Source organism: Pholcus phalangioides, unplaced genomic scaffold (genome assembly GCF_987345545.1).
Source record: "Pholcus phalangioides strain wild (caught in Gottingen) unplaced genomic scaffold, Ppha-v1.0 ptg000015l_1, whole genome shotgun sequence".
NCBI classification, from domain to species: Eukaryota; Metazoa; Arthropoda; class Arachnida; order Araneae; family Pholcidae; genus Pholcus; species Pholcus phalangioides.
Genome location: NW_028301608.1, coordinates 35,640,032 through 35,652,906, shown reverse-complemented (window position 1 = coordinate 35,652,906; position 12,875 = coordinate 35,640,032). Strand labels below are relative to the sequence as shown.

General features: G+C 34.6%; 1 protein-coding gene across 1 annotated transcript; it reads left to right on the top strand.

The window, feature by feature from the left end:
* The first annotated feature begins 3,542 nt into the window (after positions 1–3,542).
* Positions 3,543–12,824, top strand: LOC149075918 (uncharacterized). Its single transcript, XM_089243430.1, has 5 exons — positions 3,543–3,665; positions 6,255–6,459; positions 7,934–8,073; positions 9,974–10,081; positions 11,251–12,824. Exons 1-5 carry the CDS (start codon positions 3,617–3,619, stop codon positions 11,271–11,273), a joined length of 525 nt encoding a protein of 174 aa, XP_089099556.1. The 5' UTR covers positions 3,543–3,616; the 3' UTR covers positions 11,274–12,824.
* Positions 12,825–12,875: the final 51 nt, after the last annotated feature.

The following is a 12,875-nucleotide window of genomic DNA, read 5'->3' as shown; positions in this document are numbered from 1 at the left end:
TAATCTCTTCAGTTCAATCTAGTTTTTTCAAACAAATATTCATACCTGTGTGCGTAATTTTTATTGTTAAAGTGAATTAGAATTTTTTTCTAATGTTGAAGATGGTTAAATTCATATGCAATGAAGGGTTGGGGAAGAATGCTTTCAGTCCATAAAAAGTGAAAAATTAATGTTTTTGCAGTGTTGAATATAGCTCAGTACCATATCTTTTAACTACGTAAAACACCAGAGGCAAAAATGCTTTGTCTGCTGTAATAAAGGAAGAAAGATACGGCATGGGGGGGGGGGCAATGATCTTAGTCACAGTGCACAGATAGAAAAATGCTCAGAGTTCACCACGTGCAGTAGAGATGGAATTTGTGACATGCACAGAGAGAGAGAGAGACCAGATTTCTAAAGAAAAACTTTATTTTATGGAGTGAAAGTGTTTTTCCCCCTGACCCTTCAATTGTTAATGAGCTATTTTTTATAAAACAAAAAGTGTTACAGCTCTTTTTTTTTTTCATGTTTGGTAGAACGATATTTAAGAAAATATATATGAAATCGAATGATGGTTGCTCATCACACACATTCTCTCAATACAAGTACAACTGCAACATATATAATTGTGACATACAACCAACCGAAGCATAATCCAATGTAGCAATATTCATTATTAGGTTTGACCAAACGATTTATATTGTGAATCATTTCTATAGCTGTGTGTATCCCTGGAAGACCTCAAAGCTTCTTTCATCAGTTAAATATTGATACAGTAGTATGAAGCACCGTTCAATTTATTATATGCCTTTTCATATGGTGCTTCATGAAATATGTCTAAAAGCAATGAAAATCATACATGGTTCATTCGACGTTAGGGAGTAAAATATTAAAAAAAATGATTAGCAAAAAGAGGGAAATGCAGCTGTGATATTTTGATCCAGATGAAATTATAGTTTTGAGAATGTAATGAAATTATTGTTGACCCTTATCAAAAGAAAAATTTCAATCAGCAAAATTTACCCCTTTATTATGTCCAAGAGAAAAAAACATTTCATTTGAAGAAAAATATGTCGTGTTACCATTGGTGAAATTCTTGATTTTTGCCGTTTTTGTGTCATGGTGAAATCTGGAAAAGTTTTAATGACTTTATGAAATACATAGGCAGAGATGAATTTGAAGGTCTGGGGGGAGGGGGAAATTATGTCTACTACTATGTACATACATTAGCATATGCAAGGGGGGGGGGTTGGTTGGGGGTTAATCCCCCCACCCCAGCCAAGATTATGTATTCTTGCAGTAAAAAAACATTCCCCTGGAGGAAGAAGATGTAGGAACTATGTGTGTATATGCTTTTATGGCTTATGCAGTGCCGTCTTGACGCATGGGCATGACCTGGGGGCCTCACAAAAATAACAACTAATCGAAATTTTCGAGAATTTTCCAGGTAAGGTCCCAGAAAAATCAGCCCAGTGGCCCATGACACTCTTAAGACGGCCCTGGGCTTATGAAAATCTTTCTTGGGGAAGAAAGCATATGAGACCCACCCCTCCCTCTCTCCCCGCAATATAGGATTCAAGATGTTCAGCTAGTCACTGTTCAAATTTGAGATCCCTATCCTATGGGGCCCTTACTTTATTAAGCCCATATAGGCTAAATAAAATTGATACAATTTTTCGCATATAATACACATTTTTTGGGACCCGATCCGTGTCCGTTTATTAAGGTAAGGGCCCAGCACCAATTTCTGTTTCCCAGTTCTTTTACCCAAGTTCTCAATAATTCAATGTGTAATTATTTAGAATTTGGATGCATCTATCCACAGACTGGAAAACAATATTGAAAAAAATGAAACCGATTTTATGGAGTAGGTGCTGACATCTGTTATTCATTAAGAACAAATTAAACCTACTTCAGTATCGTTCTTCAAAACTAGATGGCAGTAAGTAATTCATCAAGGAAATATTTTTCACACTGTGAAACTGTATAGGTCAAAGCCGTACAGGGAGATATTATAGAATGCCAAGACCTACCATATTTACATCAGTAATTGATATTCAATTTTGATGGCTACATTTCTGATACTTGTGGGTTATTTGGACTACCATTGGCACGTTTTCCTTTCCAATTGGCACCTTTTAGGGGGGGGGGAATTTTACATCGATGGTAGCCTGCATCAACAATATTGCCAGGAAAGCCGGGTTTTCCTAGCAATAGGTTTCTTGTGCCGCGTGAACCAAACTGGATCATTTCGCGTCGGCAGAAACGTGTTACTACGCTACACGCGTGGTTTTTTTTCTAGTGTGGCGCATCAGATCAGGGCGGCTATATTATAGTATACGGCCTAGGCATCAGCTCTGTCGTCTGCATGCTCCGGTTTGAAGGGAAGGGAAAGAAAACATAAGAGTTAAGAGAACATCGGCAAAACGCGCGGCGCACGACGCATTTGACTCCAGAAGCAGTAGTTCAATCACGCCCGACATAAATCGCTGTCGTGAGGCGTATTGCGCTCTGTAGGAAAACAGTCATGCTGCTTTTCTTATTGGTGAGTGGACGGCGTGTCGCGCTGGGCAATTCACGTTGCACGCGACAAAGAAAACCTGCTTTTGAGTAAACCCGGTTGAACGGTCGGAGGCAGCAGGGGCGTAGCCAGAAATTTCGTTCGGGGGGGCGGGGGGGACCAAAGTGACAGAATAATGGATTTGGCCATCTTTTTCCCTTTCGGTCATTTTCTCACATTTCGGGGGGAGGTGGGGGACTTGGACTTCGCCTGCGGGCTATACAAATTTTGACGCTGTTTTCTCATTCAGAATTCTCCTCTTTGGGCCATAGCCTGCTTAGTTCCCTATCCTTCGTTGTGAATACGTCACTCAGAACATTCCCGCAGACTTTTTCCCAGAAAAATTTCAAAATGCGGGCCGCCATGTTTATTGACATAAAAATTCGGACGCTCTTAACCAAGGATATGAATATATCTATAATGAAGTTAATGCCATCTATGGTTAGGAAAAAGTATTAATGGATGGTTTATCGTTTGCTTTCTTAATAATAGATGACAGCATAAATGCTATTGGCAATTTCTGTTTCTGAACCATAAATTTTTTGGCAGCGTGTTATTTGACAATCTGACCATATCCCAGTGATCTAAGTGCAGGAGTGTTTGTCAGTTGTAGAGAGAATATTTGAAAAACCCTCCTGATTCAGTAAAAATATGCAAACCATTTTGGAAAAATTGCCAACAAACCGGAAACGAAACGTAAATCTTCATTTAATTCAAAACATTGAAATAACGGAGGAAAATCTGGAGTGAACTAGAATGAAGAATACTAGTTATTTTTGTGATTAAAAAGTCGTGCAAATTATCTGCGTTCATTAAACATAATAAATTTACTTATTTATTAATGGGCTATTGCAAAATTTCTGAATCAACATAGATCAGTGACGTCACTTTTCGATCAATCAAATAGCTTAGACACGAACTAGCAGACCAATCGTGAGCGGTACAATTTGTGTTGCTTGGCGAAATCCGTAGATTGGAGAAGACACGAGGAGGAAACGGCGTTTTTTCGTTTGACAGACGGCGGAACGGTGTTGGTTAGTGCAGTGAAAGCACAATCCCAGGGCTGAGCTAACAGAAATGATTCTCAAGCTGGTGCCTTTGATGTTTATATGTGCTGGAGTTGTTGGTAAATCAATTTTTAATTTTTTCCACTATTTATATAAATTATTATATATGCTACAAGTGTCTTTGTTCATAGGCTTAGCGGCAAAAGCTTAACATACATAAAAAAATAAAATTCTTTTACTGTAGTCAGTCACAAAAGTGTACACACAACCTTCAAAATGCTAATATTCTACCCATTGTTAACGCTGGAGATAAAATAATGTTGCACAAAATTAAAGATCATTACAACGTTATACCAGTTTTTTTTTATAAGGATGATGAATTCCTGAGTATATGCAAATGCTTTGAAAAAACCATATCCCTAAACTCTGTATATATATATATCAGTTACATTTTTGCTATTTCACGTGCGCCCCCTTAATTTATTAGGCAAAGTGGGGTAGGGGGAATGAAATGAAACTCGGTGTAGCTATAGTATAATCCCTTTTGGTGATGTGTTGGCGATTTTTTTCTTTGGTGAGAAAAACGCATGAAAGAATGATGGAAGTTGCCAAGAGTGAAACAGAGTCATGCCCATACTATCGTACGTTCTTCTTGCCAAAGAAAAGAAATTGGTACTACATCGCCTGAAAATGATAACGTTATGGCTGTTAAAAATTGAAAAAATGGCAGCGATAAACAAACAAAAACAACATAAACTAAATAAAAAATGGAAAATAAGAGTAAAACATTCTGGACTAAATAAGTGATCCAGATTGAAAGTATTACGTCCTAGAACAGATGCGGAGTTGAAAATATTAAAAAATCAGTGCTATATTTTAAACAATAAAAACCCAAATTTTCTCTTTTAAATACAAATACAACGCCTCAACAGGCAAAATGCCCAACGAGGTGGCTGATAAAAAGATGCCCATAAAAATATGGATGTCATATGTCATATATTTCAAAAATACAGCAACCCAATTAAAAATGAAATTAACACAAATTATAAACACATGATAAAATATTATACAACACCCCCCCCCCCTGCCCCATAAAGAATACTTATGGTTGTCTTATTCTAAGAATGGATAGCTTCTAGATTTACCCCAACATGTTTATTGTATTTCTTTTTAAAGGTGTCAATTGTGTTACAATTTACCTCCGGGGGTAAGCTATTCCATTTATTAACAACCCTATTATAGAAAATTTTTTTGTTTATACATTTTTGTCATAATACAATAACAAAAAAAGCTTTGGGTTTGGTAGAAAAATTCTCTGGTTTCAATAAAAACATGATTGTGACATTAAAATGAAAACGGGCTAATGTGCAAAAAATTAATTTAAATAGACATTTGAAATGTGTACAACCTGAGAGAGAGAACCCATCCTGAGAACAAATTCTAAATGATATGTTGATAAAGCGGTGTGTACAATACACCATATAAAAAAGCGATAAAATAAAAAAAGAAAATTTGTGCATATGCTAATGTACTCAATAAATTCAAATACTGCGGTAAAGCCTGTTACTAGTAAACTTTTAAAGGTTATGTCACCTTCGGATGATAACCAATAGCAAAAAAGAAATACCAACCCTGAAGTGGAACAAATAATACTAGCCGGAAAAAAAAAAGAAACATCAACACCGAAGAAAATGGCCGATTATCACTGACCAGGAAGGGAAGGGCAAAGAGGCTAGAAAGGGAATAGCTAAAAAAGTCACCAAAGAAATAAAGGATTCTTTATTGTTTTACCTGTTCCTAAAACGTTGATATGTAGAAAGTACACCAGGTAAGGTATACACTTTGTATACCAAGTACTGTGTATCAAATGTACTGTTTATATGTACTGTTTTGTGTTAAAATCAGGGTTTTGTAAAAAACCCAGATTTTTTGGGTAAAATGGAAGGAAAATTAAATTTCCTTTTTCCACGACCTCAAAATATCTAATTTAAACTTGTATGTTCATCCTTTATCTGATATTATGTCTAAATATACGGGTGGCATGCAGTTTAGACCCCTTCAGAAAGTCGCAAACTGTGGCACCTCGAAAACGTTTTTGCTGCCCTTGCCTACTTCATTAAATTAAATTCTGAAATATTAATGTGGAGAGAAAAATATTATTGCTTGATTTTTCCAAAATTGTTGAGAAAAGTGGCTTAGTTGTCACTACTATATATAATGCAGCTGAAGCTCATTATATTGACTCCGTTTGTTTCTCTGGGAAACAGATGTTATATTGGGAGGTCACTATATTGACCTTTAAACAAAAAATCATAAAGTTTAGCTTTAATCATAACAATATAACCCTCAATATAAAGCAGAATGTTAAGATACCAAAATAACTTTACATTTTAGACTGGTTTCTGTTGTATAAAGATGCACATTAAAGTATTAATCATCACTGAGAATATATGTTTCAATTCTGTTCAAGTTAAGATTCATTCTCATAGAGTGTCTGACTTACATGCGTTTTGCTGTACTTGCTATTGGGGGGAATGTTTTAGTGATAATCCTTAGAGAGATACACATCCTTCTCCCTTCCCACACATTTCCAGGGATACTCAAAGCATTGAAGGTCGAAAAACTGCTGTTCCAGTTCATTGTTTTGCTATTAAAGAACTGTAAATTACCAATATATTCGCAAGTTTTATAGTGTGTTATTTTTATAGATGCATCTGTATGCAAAATATTCAATCCTATGTTGAATGATGCATCAGTTTCCCAAGAAGGTGCGGCCAACACACCGAATGTCTCTGCAGTTGTTGTTTACAACTGCCCTGGTGAAAACGACCCTAGCCACTACACTGATTGTTGCAGTAGAGAAGAAGGTCGTTGTTGTTCTCCAGCCAGATATTTCTACGAAATAGACAGGACGTGAGTTTTACACTTTTCCAAAAGTTCAGTTTCTACTAAATGCGTGAAGTGAATTTTATTTGATCAGTAGTTTTTCCTTGAGCTTGTTGCAATATCGTATACATTATGTACTCTTGTTAGCATCTGATGATGCATGAATTATCTCCCATTCAATTAAATTTTTAAAAAATTGTCAATTGTCGATTTACAGTATATTCCGGCTTGTTTGAATTTGTAGCCATTATATGAAATGCGAGAGAAATTTCATTTTCTCATTTGATGTTAATGATTAATTAATTCAATTTGAATTCAATGCATTTACCATCTGTTCAGTTCTTAAATTGATGATTTCACCAATAATAACTCTATAATAGTTTCTCACAGTTCAGTGATTCATGTGTAAGTCCTTGAAAAATAATTTACATTTATTTGTGCACATTATATCTTTGTATGTTTTTCCTACATAAACAAACCATCAAGCTCATATTCCTGGAGGAAGGAGCTGTCGTGATGGAAGTAACATCCTATACAAGGAGATCACGTGATGTGTTTAATACACAGTTTGTGCCAGGCAATTTCCCCCATTAAAATGTACAGTTCAATATCTAACGATTGAAATTAATTGTCTTCTAAAGGTTAAAAAATGATAGAGAACTTTCATATATAAAAAAGTTTAGGTTATATCTTTCGTTAATTCAGGAATTATCTTTGATTAATTCTGAAATTATTTCTATCATAAATGCTGAAATAATAATAGCAAATCTTGAAAATTCTTCCTTCTCCATTTCCCTTCAAACTCCTGTATGGATGCCTCAAGAAAATAATGGGGAATTGCATAAACATGTCACGTGATCTTCTGAAAAATGATGTTTAGAACACCTTAATTACCCGCAATTTAGTACTACCGAGGGGGAGACGGCTGATATCACTCTCCTTCCTGTAATATAAGCTCAATGAAACCAGCAGATGAACATGGAAAATGAATGTTAAATTATGAATATTAATTCGATGTTTTATGATTTTTAAAATAGTGTATAGTTAGGATTATCATATGACCATATTTTGTGAGATATTTCCTTATTTTCCCGCATTTTCAGTCGCTGGGGCATTGTTTTGAAAATGATCTGTGTTTCACCCTTTTTCCCCCACTTCTTTTTATTTCAATAAAGCTTAGCCTGTTCGAATTTACAATGCTTTGCTAAAATAGTGAATAAATATAATTTGCATAACCTATGAATTATTTCATAATTGACTGTAGCTCTTTATATTCATTTTATGTGTATGTTTGCCAGACTCTGCTATAAAGCTGGGTTGGAAGAGATTTTGGCAACAGGATAAGAGTTCTTTTATTCATTCATGTTTTTTTTTTTGGTGAATACTCTTTAATTCACCATTTAGTTTCTGTGGTCCTTACGTTCTGATTGGCAATTTCTTAGCCGCAATGTAAATAATAATTTTTATTTTTTGAAAAAATGAAATAACTTTTTATTTTCAGATTGGCTACAACTATTGCTGTATCCGTAACATCAGTTTGCATTCTGTTCACTGCAATCATCGCTGTGTGTTGTTTCTGGTCTCGTTGTCCTTTATATTCTGCATGCAGGACACAATACTCACATGATGTAGCCACATATGGTGAGTTGGATAGTTTATAATGCACACAGATACTCACAATTAGTCTAGATCAGTATTTCTTAAATTTTTTTCCCCATGGTTTGAAACTCATTTTTGTCTCGTGGCACCCTCGTCTTATCCAGGATCCTTCCTACTTACTGATTTTTTTCTTTGAGCAAAAAAAAAAAAAAAAAAAGCATAGCAAAAATTCATAGCAAAAATTTTATGTGTTAAGTCGACTCCTGATTTACTGAGGCTCCTCGTGGGGGCTATCAGTGCTGTCTCAACACCGTAGGCCTTTGAGCAAAATCACCTTCATGGGTTTTCTGAAATTTAGCTGGAAGCAACAGCTTAAATATTTATTTAATCTTGCTTGCTGAACTGGAAAGTACCAGAATCAATATTCTGTTTGTTATGAGCCTCTTACTTCAATGATTCTTGAAAAATTATAAAGAAATTGTATTTGTAACACGTGATGCACTGACCAAGTGCAAATAAAATTCGCTCTTTTTCCTGCATAAACAAAGAGCAGTAAAATTTGACTTGAAACGGATGTATTTTCGTTTTGCAATCGAATCTTTACTAGACTACTAGAGAAATCTATTAGAAATACTGCAAACTAAAAGGGTGAAAAAGCTGGACAAATCAGTTTATTGGCATGGAAAAATAAGCCAGAGCTGCGTATAGGTAAATCAGGAAAGTCCCTTTTTGCAGCACCGAACGGTGCTCGGGTAAGACTGTTAAGTGGTTTACAGCAGCGGTTCTCAACTGGGCTCTGCGGCGACTTGAGGAAAATAAAATGAATCAGTAAATTTGATAGATAAGTAAGTAAGAGAGGCCTACACAAGTTTCTGCCATAAAAAGGGCTCCGCCATAGAAATTATATACTGAAAAGGGATCCGCAAGTCAAAAAAGGTTGATAACCGCTGATTCACAGTATTGGGGCTGGGGGCTCCCTGAGTGCCTGGCTATATATATACACCAATTCACATACTTATTCTCGAAAAACTTAGAATCAGATCTCATCATCATAGTACCTCCTACTCATTCAAGGTTACTGGGCTATGTTTGGTGCATCCCCATTCGCTAAGAAGGGCCATGATACTATGAGCAGTGTTCTTTATTCTGAAAGTATTCATATTTTTCCCCCCACCATATCTTACTTAAGAGCTTCTAAGTATGATTTTTTTTTCATAGCTCTTTGTGAGGCCCCCATCTCCAGTAGCATGTCTCATGGCTCCCCTTCAACTCTTTTTTTTCACCCGTGGGTCCACTTAGAATATCTCAGGACTGCAAGAGGGCCATATGGCCCCAGGTTGAGAAACCAGGTTTGGATGAATCACCTTTGCTTTTCACAGACAACCTGGGTAAGAAGTCTTGTAGGTGATATGGTGCTACTGATTCCAAATCTAGAGCTGTGATTAGGTTTTCCAACCCATTTGCATGTGTAATGGTGGCATAGTACTTGTATGGACCGATAAAGAACTACCATTAACATTGTGAATCCTAGCAGAGAACTCAGTGTGCTGCAGGCAGTTCCTCTTTCATTAGTGGTCTTTGGCATTGCACTGTCCCAGGGCTACTAATGGTTGGCCTTTGGGATTGACCACTTGGACCACTAAGTCCCAAGAGGAAGGCTGCCATTTTGGAGTCACCATCTTGTATGTTCTTCCCAGTTTTATTCCTCACACTTCAACAGGTGTAGCAACTTCATTTAATATTTAATAATTACTTCTCTTCAAAATGGGCAAGTGGTAGAGAAATAGCATAAGCTGTACATATTCACATTGAAACCGTCTTATAAAATGTTATATTTTATGGCTACAGTGGCCCTCAAAACCTATAATGAAATCAGGTATAATGAACTTTGCCAATGTCTTACAACCATTTTGATACTAATTAATATTTCATTGAATTTCAGTCAGTAAATCTGATGAGATTGATATGACAACAATGCCTAGAGAAATTTCTGCAAAAGAACAGAAGTTTGCACCCAAAAATATAAGCAATGGCAACTTACCTGTTGGTGGTGAGCATAATTTTTTTTCTTTTGTAAGATATTTTTGTCTGACTAAATTTAGGTGAATACTTGGAAAGAAAACCTTGTATATAGAAAATTTCCAACTTTATAGAAAGAACAAAAAATTACTTATTATAGCACCTTGATAACTGGTTAATCACTTGTTAAAACATCCATGGAACATGATTGAACTGTGAACACAGATGTGCTGTGCTGAGATAGTTATCAGGATTTATGAGCTATGGATTTTCAAAAACATCATTACAGTATTAAATTTTGTCAGCATTTGGTTGAAGCTGCAGAGAAATGCTGTAAATTTTTATACTACTGTGATAAAATGATAGTCTCCCCTCCTGGCAGTGGCAGCTACAGAGAATAAATTTTCACCCGTGTAAGAAAAAGTTTTGGTATGCTTTCAGTATATTCGGTAGCACTCTAGTAGGATTATCTGGAAAATTTGCAGCTGTGTTCCCAGTTGAATAAAATGCACAAACAATTAGTTTTCTGTGCATTTTTTTCCAAATTTTTCTGTCATTATTTTTCTCTGTATTTCTTGACTTAATGTCTTCTTATCATACAACCTAGAGCTGCCCTTGTTCCTTGGGTTTAGAAGCTGTGGCCCAGTGGATGTGGGTAGGTAGTGCATAGGCACTCAATATTCTTATAGGGTTGCTAATTTGAACTGTCATGCATAAAGTGCATGCCACCCTGACTGCACATTAACAGAAAGTAAGATACTCTACTTTTAATTCACAACCCTTTGAAAAAAAAAAACTTTCTGCAACCTGGAATTATCCACAATCACCCGATATTGGTGTGACCCTTGTTAAAGTTCTTGATTGACAGGTATCAAGATTTTTGGTATCTAAATACAGTGAAACCCCTTTTAACGGTCATACACATGGCTGAATAATAATTCCCCCCCCCTACAATGGAAGTATACATTTCAAACCCCTGATTAATGGTCATCCCTCTTTTACGGATGATTTTTTCCAATAAGTGTCCGCAAAAAAAGAAAGATTTTACTGTAGTTATAAGTGTTTTAAACTATATTATGTGGGGCTGTATTAGAAATTACCATCTTATTACCATTTTTTGCTCAATGAATTCGTATAATTATAATTTTCCACTTTTTTTGTTTTAATGTACAAAAATACTTGATTTATTTTTTGATATAGAAATAGATGGCTTGCAAAAATGATCGAACAAGAGACATTTATCCAGAGTTTTGCTGGTAAAGCACAAATTTTGTATTCACTTCAGCTTTAAAACAAGAAACCAGAGAGAAGCTTCCACCAGAATATATTGGTGAAGTCAGCTGCATATATTATATATATATTTCATGGCCATTTATTGCATTTTTATTTTTATCTTACTGTGATATTTACTTATGATGTGTGTCTAATGTATACGTGTATGTATAGTATTGTAAACACATGCTAGTTACTTGATGAATACATTATATATATATATATATATAAGCACAGGAAAACTTGTGATATATATAACTTATATGGATATGTATGTTGTGTGTATCTAGTTCAGTAGTTTGAATAGTTATTTCGAGTGATGCTCGTATTGCTGTGTAGTATATCTTGTTTTTTGTGAGAAATTTTGATTAGCTGTATAGTAAAATAATTTTTTTTGTTACACTTAGATTTTTTTTATGTATTGTAAACTCATTGAATATAATCTGAGTTGTGTTATGTTTTTTTTAGTATCTAAATAAGTTTGCGGTTTTTGACAGTGATATAATTCCGTCGAATACATCAATGCACAATTTTTGTTTTTTTATGTGAGCATTTTTTCTTACGTTCCTAATGTATATTGTAAAGTGTATTTTCTATTCAGAAATGTTTACAACGATGCAAAATTATTACTACTTTAAGCAAATTTATGCTGTGATATTTTAACTTTTTTTTGGATGGATTTTGCCAAACTAGAATAATTCAATTATATGATCAGAAACTGTATAAAATGTGTATCGTAACATGTTATAATGGTGCATTAGTAGATTTTTTTTTTAATTTTTCTGTTATAATACTACAACTGACAATTTTTCATTATATTTTCAGCTGTATATATTATTTTTCATATATCATTATTTTAATTTTGATTGATATCCTCCTTGTTTTAAGGGTTTTTCTTTTTATGAAATTTTATGTGTGCAATTTTTTTAGCAATAACTGAGCCTGTCATTTCTGAATTAAATTTTATAGATAAACATTTCAACATGTAGATGGATATTTCTGCCTACTGGAAAAACCTACGCTTCATATCTATAATGTTTTCTTCATTATAAAGTATTTTCAAGAGTTTTTTTAAACTAAGAAACACATATTTTCTCTCTTCGAATTTTTGAAAGAGTCAGAATGAAGCATACTGTCCTATATATATACACTCCTTTATTCAAAGCGTGGTAATACAAGAATTTCTCTAGAAACGTTTTTGTTCTCTATTTAATTGTATTAGAAATTTAGCACTTTGAGCTCTTTAATAAGAAATTTGGTTAATGTGGGCCAATTTTTGGAATTTTTGTGAGTAAATGGTTTTTCCCCGTCTTGTGTAAGAGTTACTTGTTATTGAAAATGTTAACTTTATCTTTTTTTCTATTCTAAGATTCTTTTTCTATTCTAGTGTGCTAGAGATGTAGCAATGACTTTCTGAACTTTTCAGGATCAAATTTTGACTATAATATATTTCTATTTTGTTTTGCTTCTATAATACTGTTAAATAAAGTATTAACTATTTGAAAAAGTTTAGTAGAATCACTCCTATATCTGGCTTAACTGGAGTCCAAGGT

Bases quoted from the DNA above. Each gene is read 5' to 3' on its own strand.
- LOC149075918 (XM_089243430.1), top strand. From the start codon at position 3,617: ATGATTCTCAAGCTGGTGCCTTTGATGTTTATATGTGCTGGAGTTGTT. The intron at 3,666-6,254 runs GTAAATCAATTT...TTATTTTTATAG, and splicing joins TATATGTGCTGGAGTTGTTG to ATGCATCTGTATGCAAAATA. The intron at 10,082-11,250 runs GTGAGCATAATT...TTTTTGATATAG, and splicing joins TGGCAACTTACCTGTTGGTG to AAATAGATGGCTTGCAAAAA.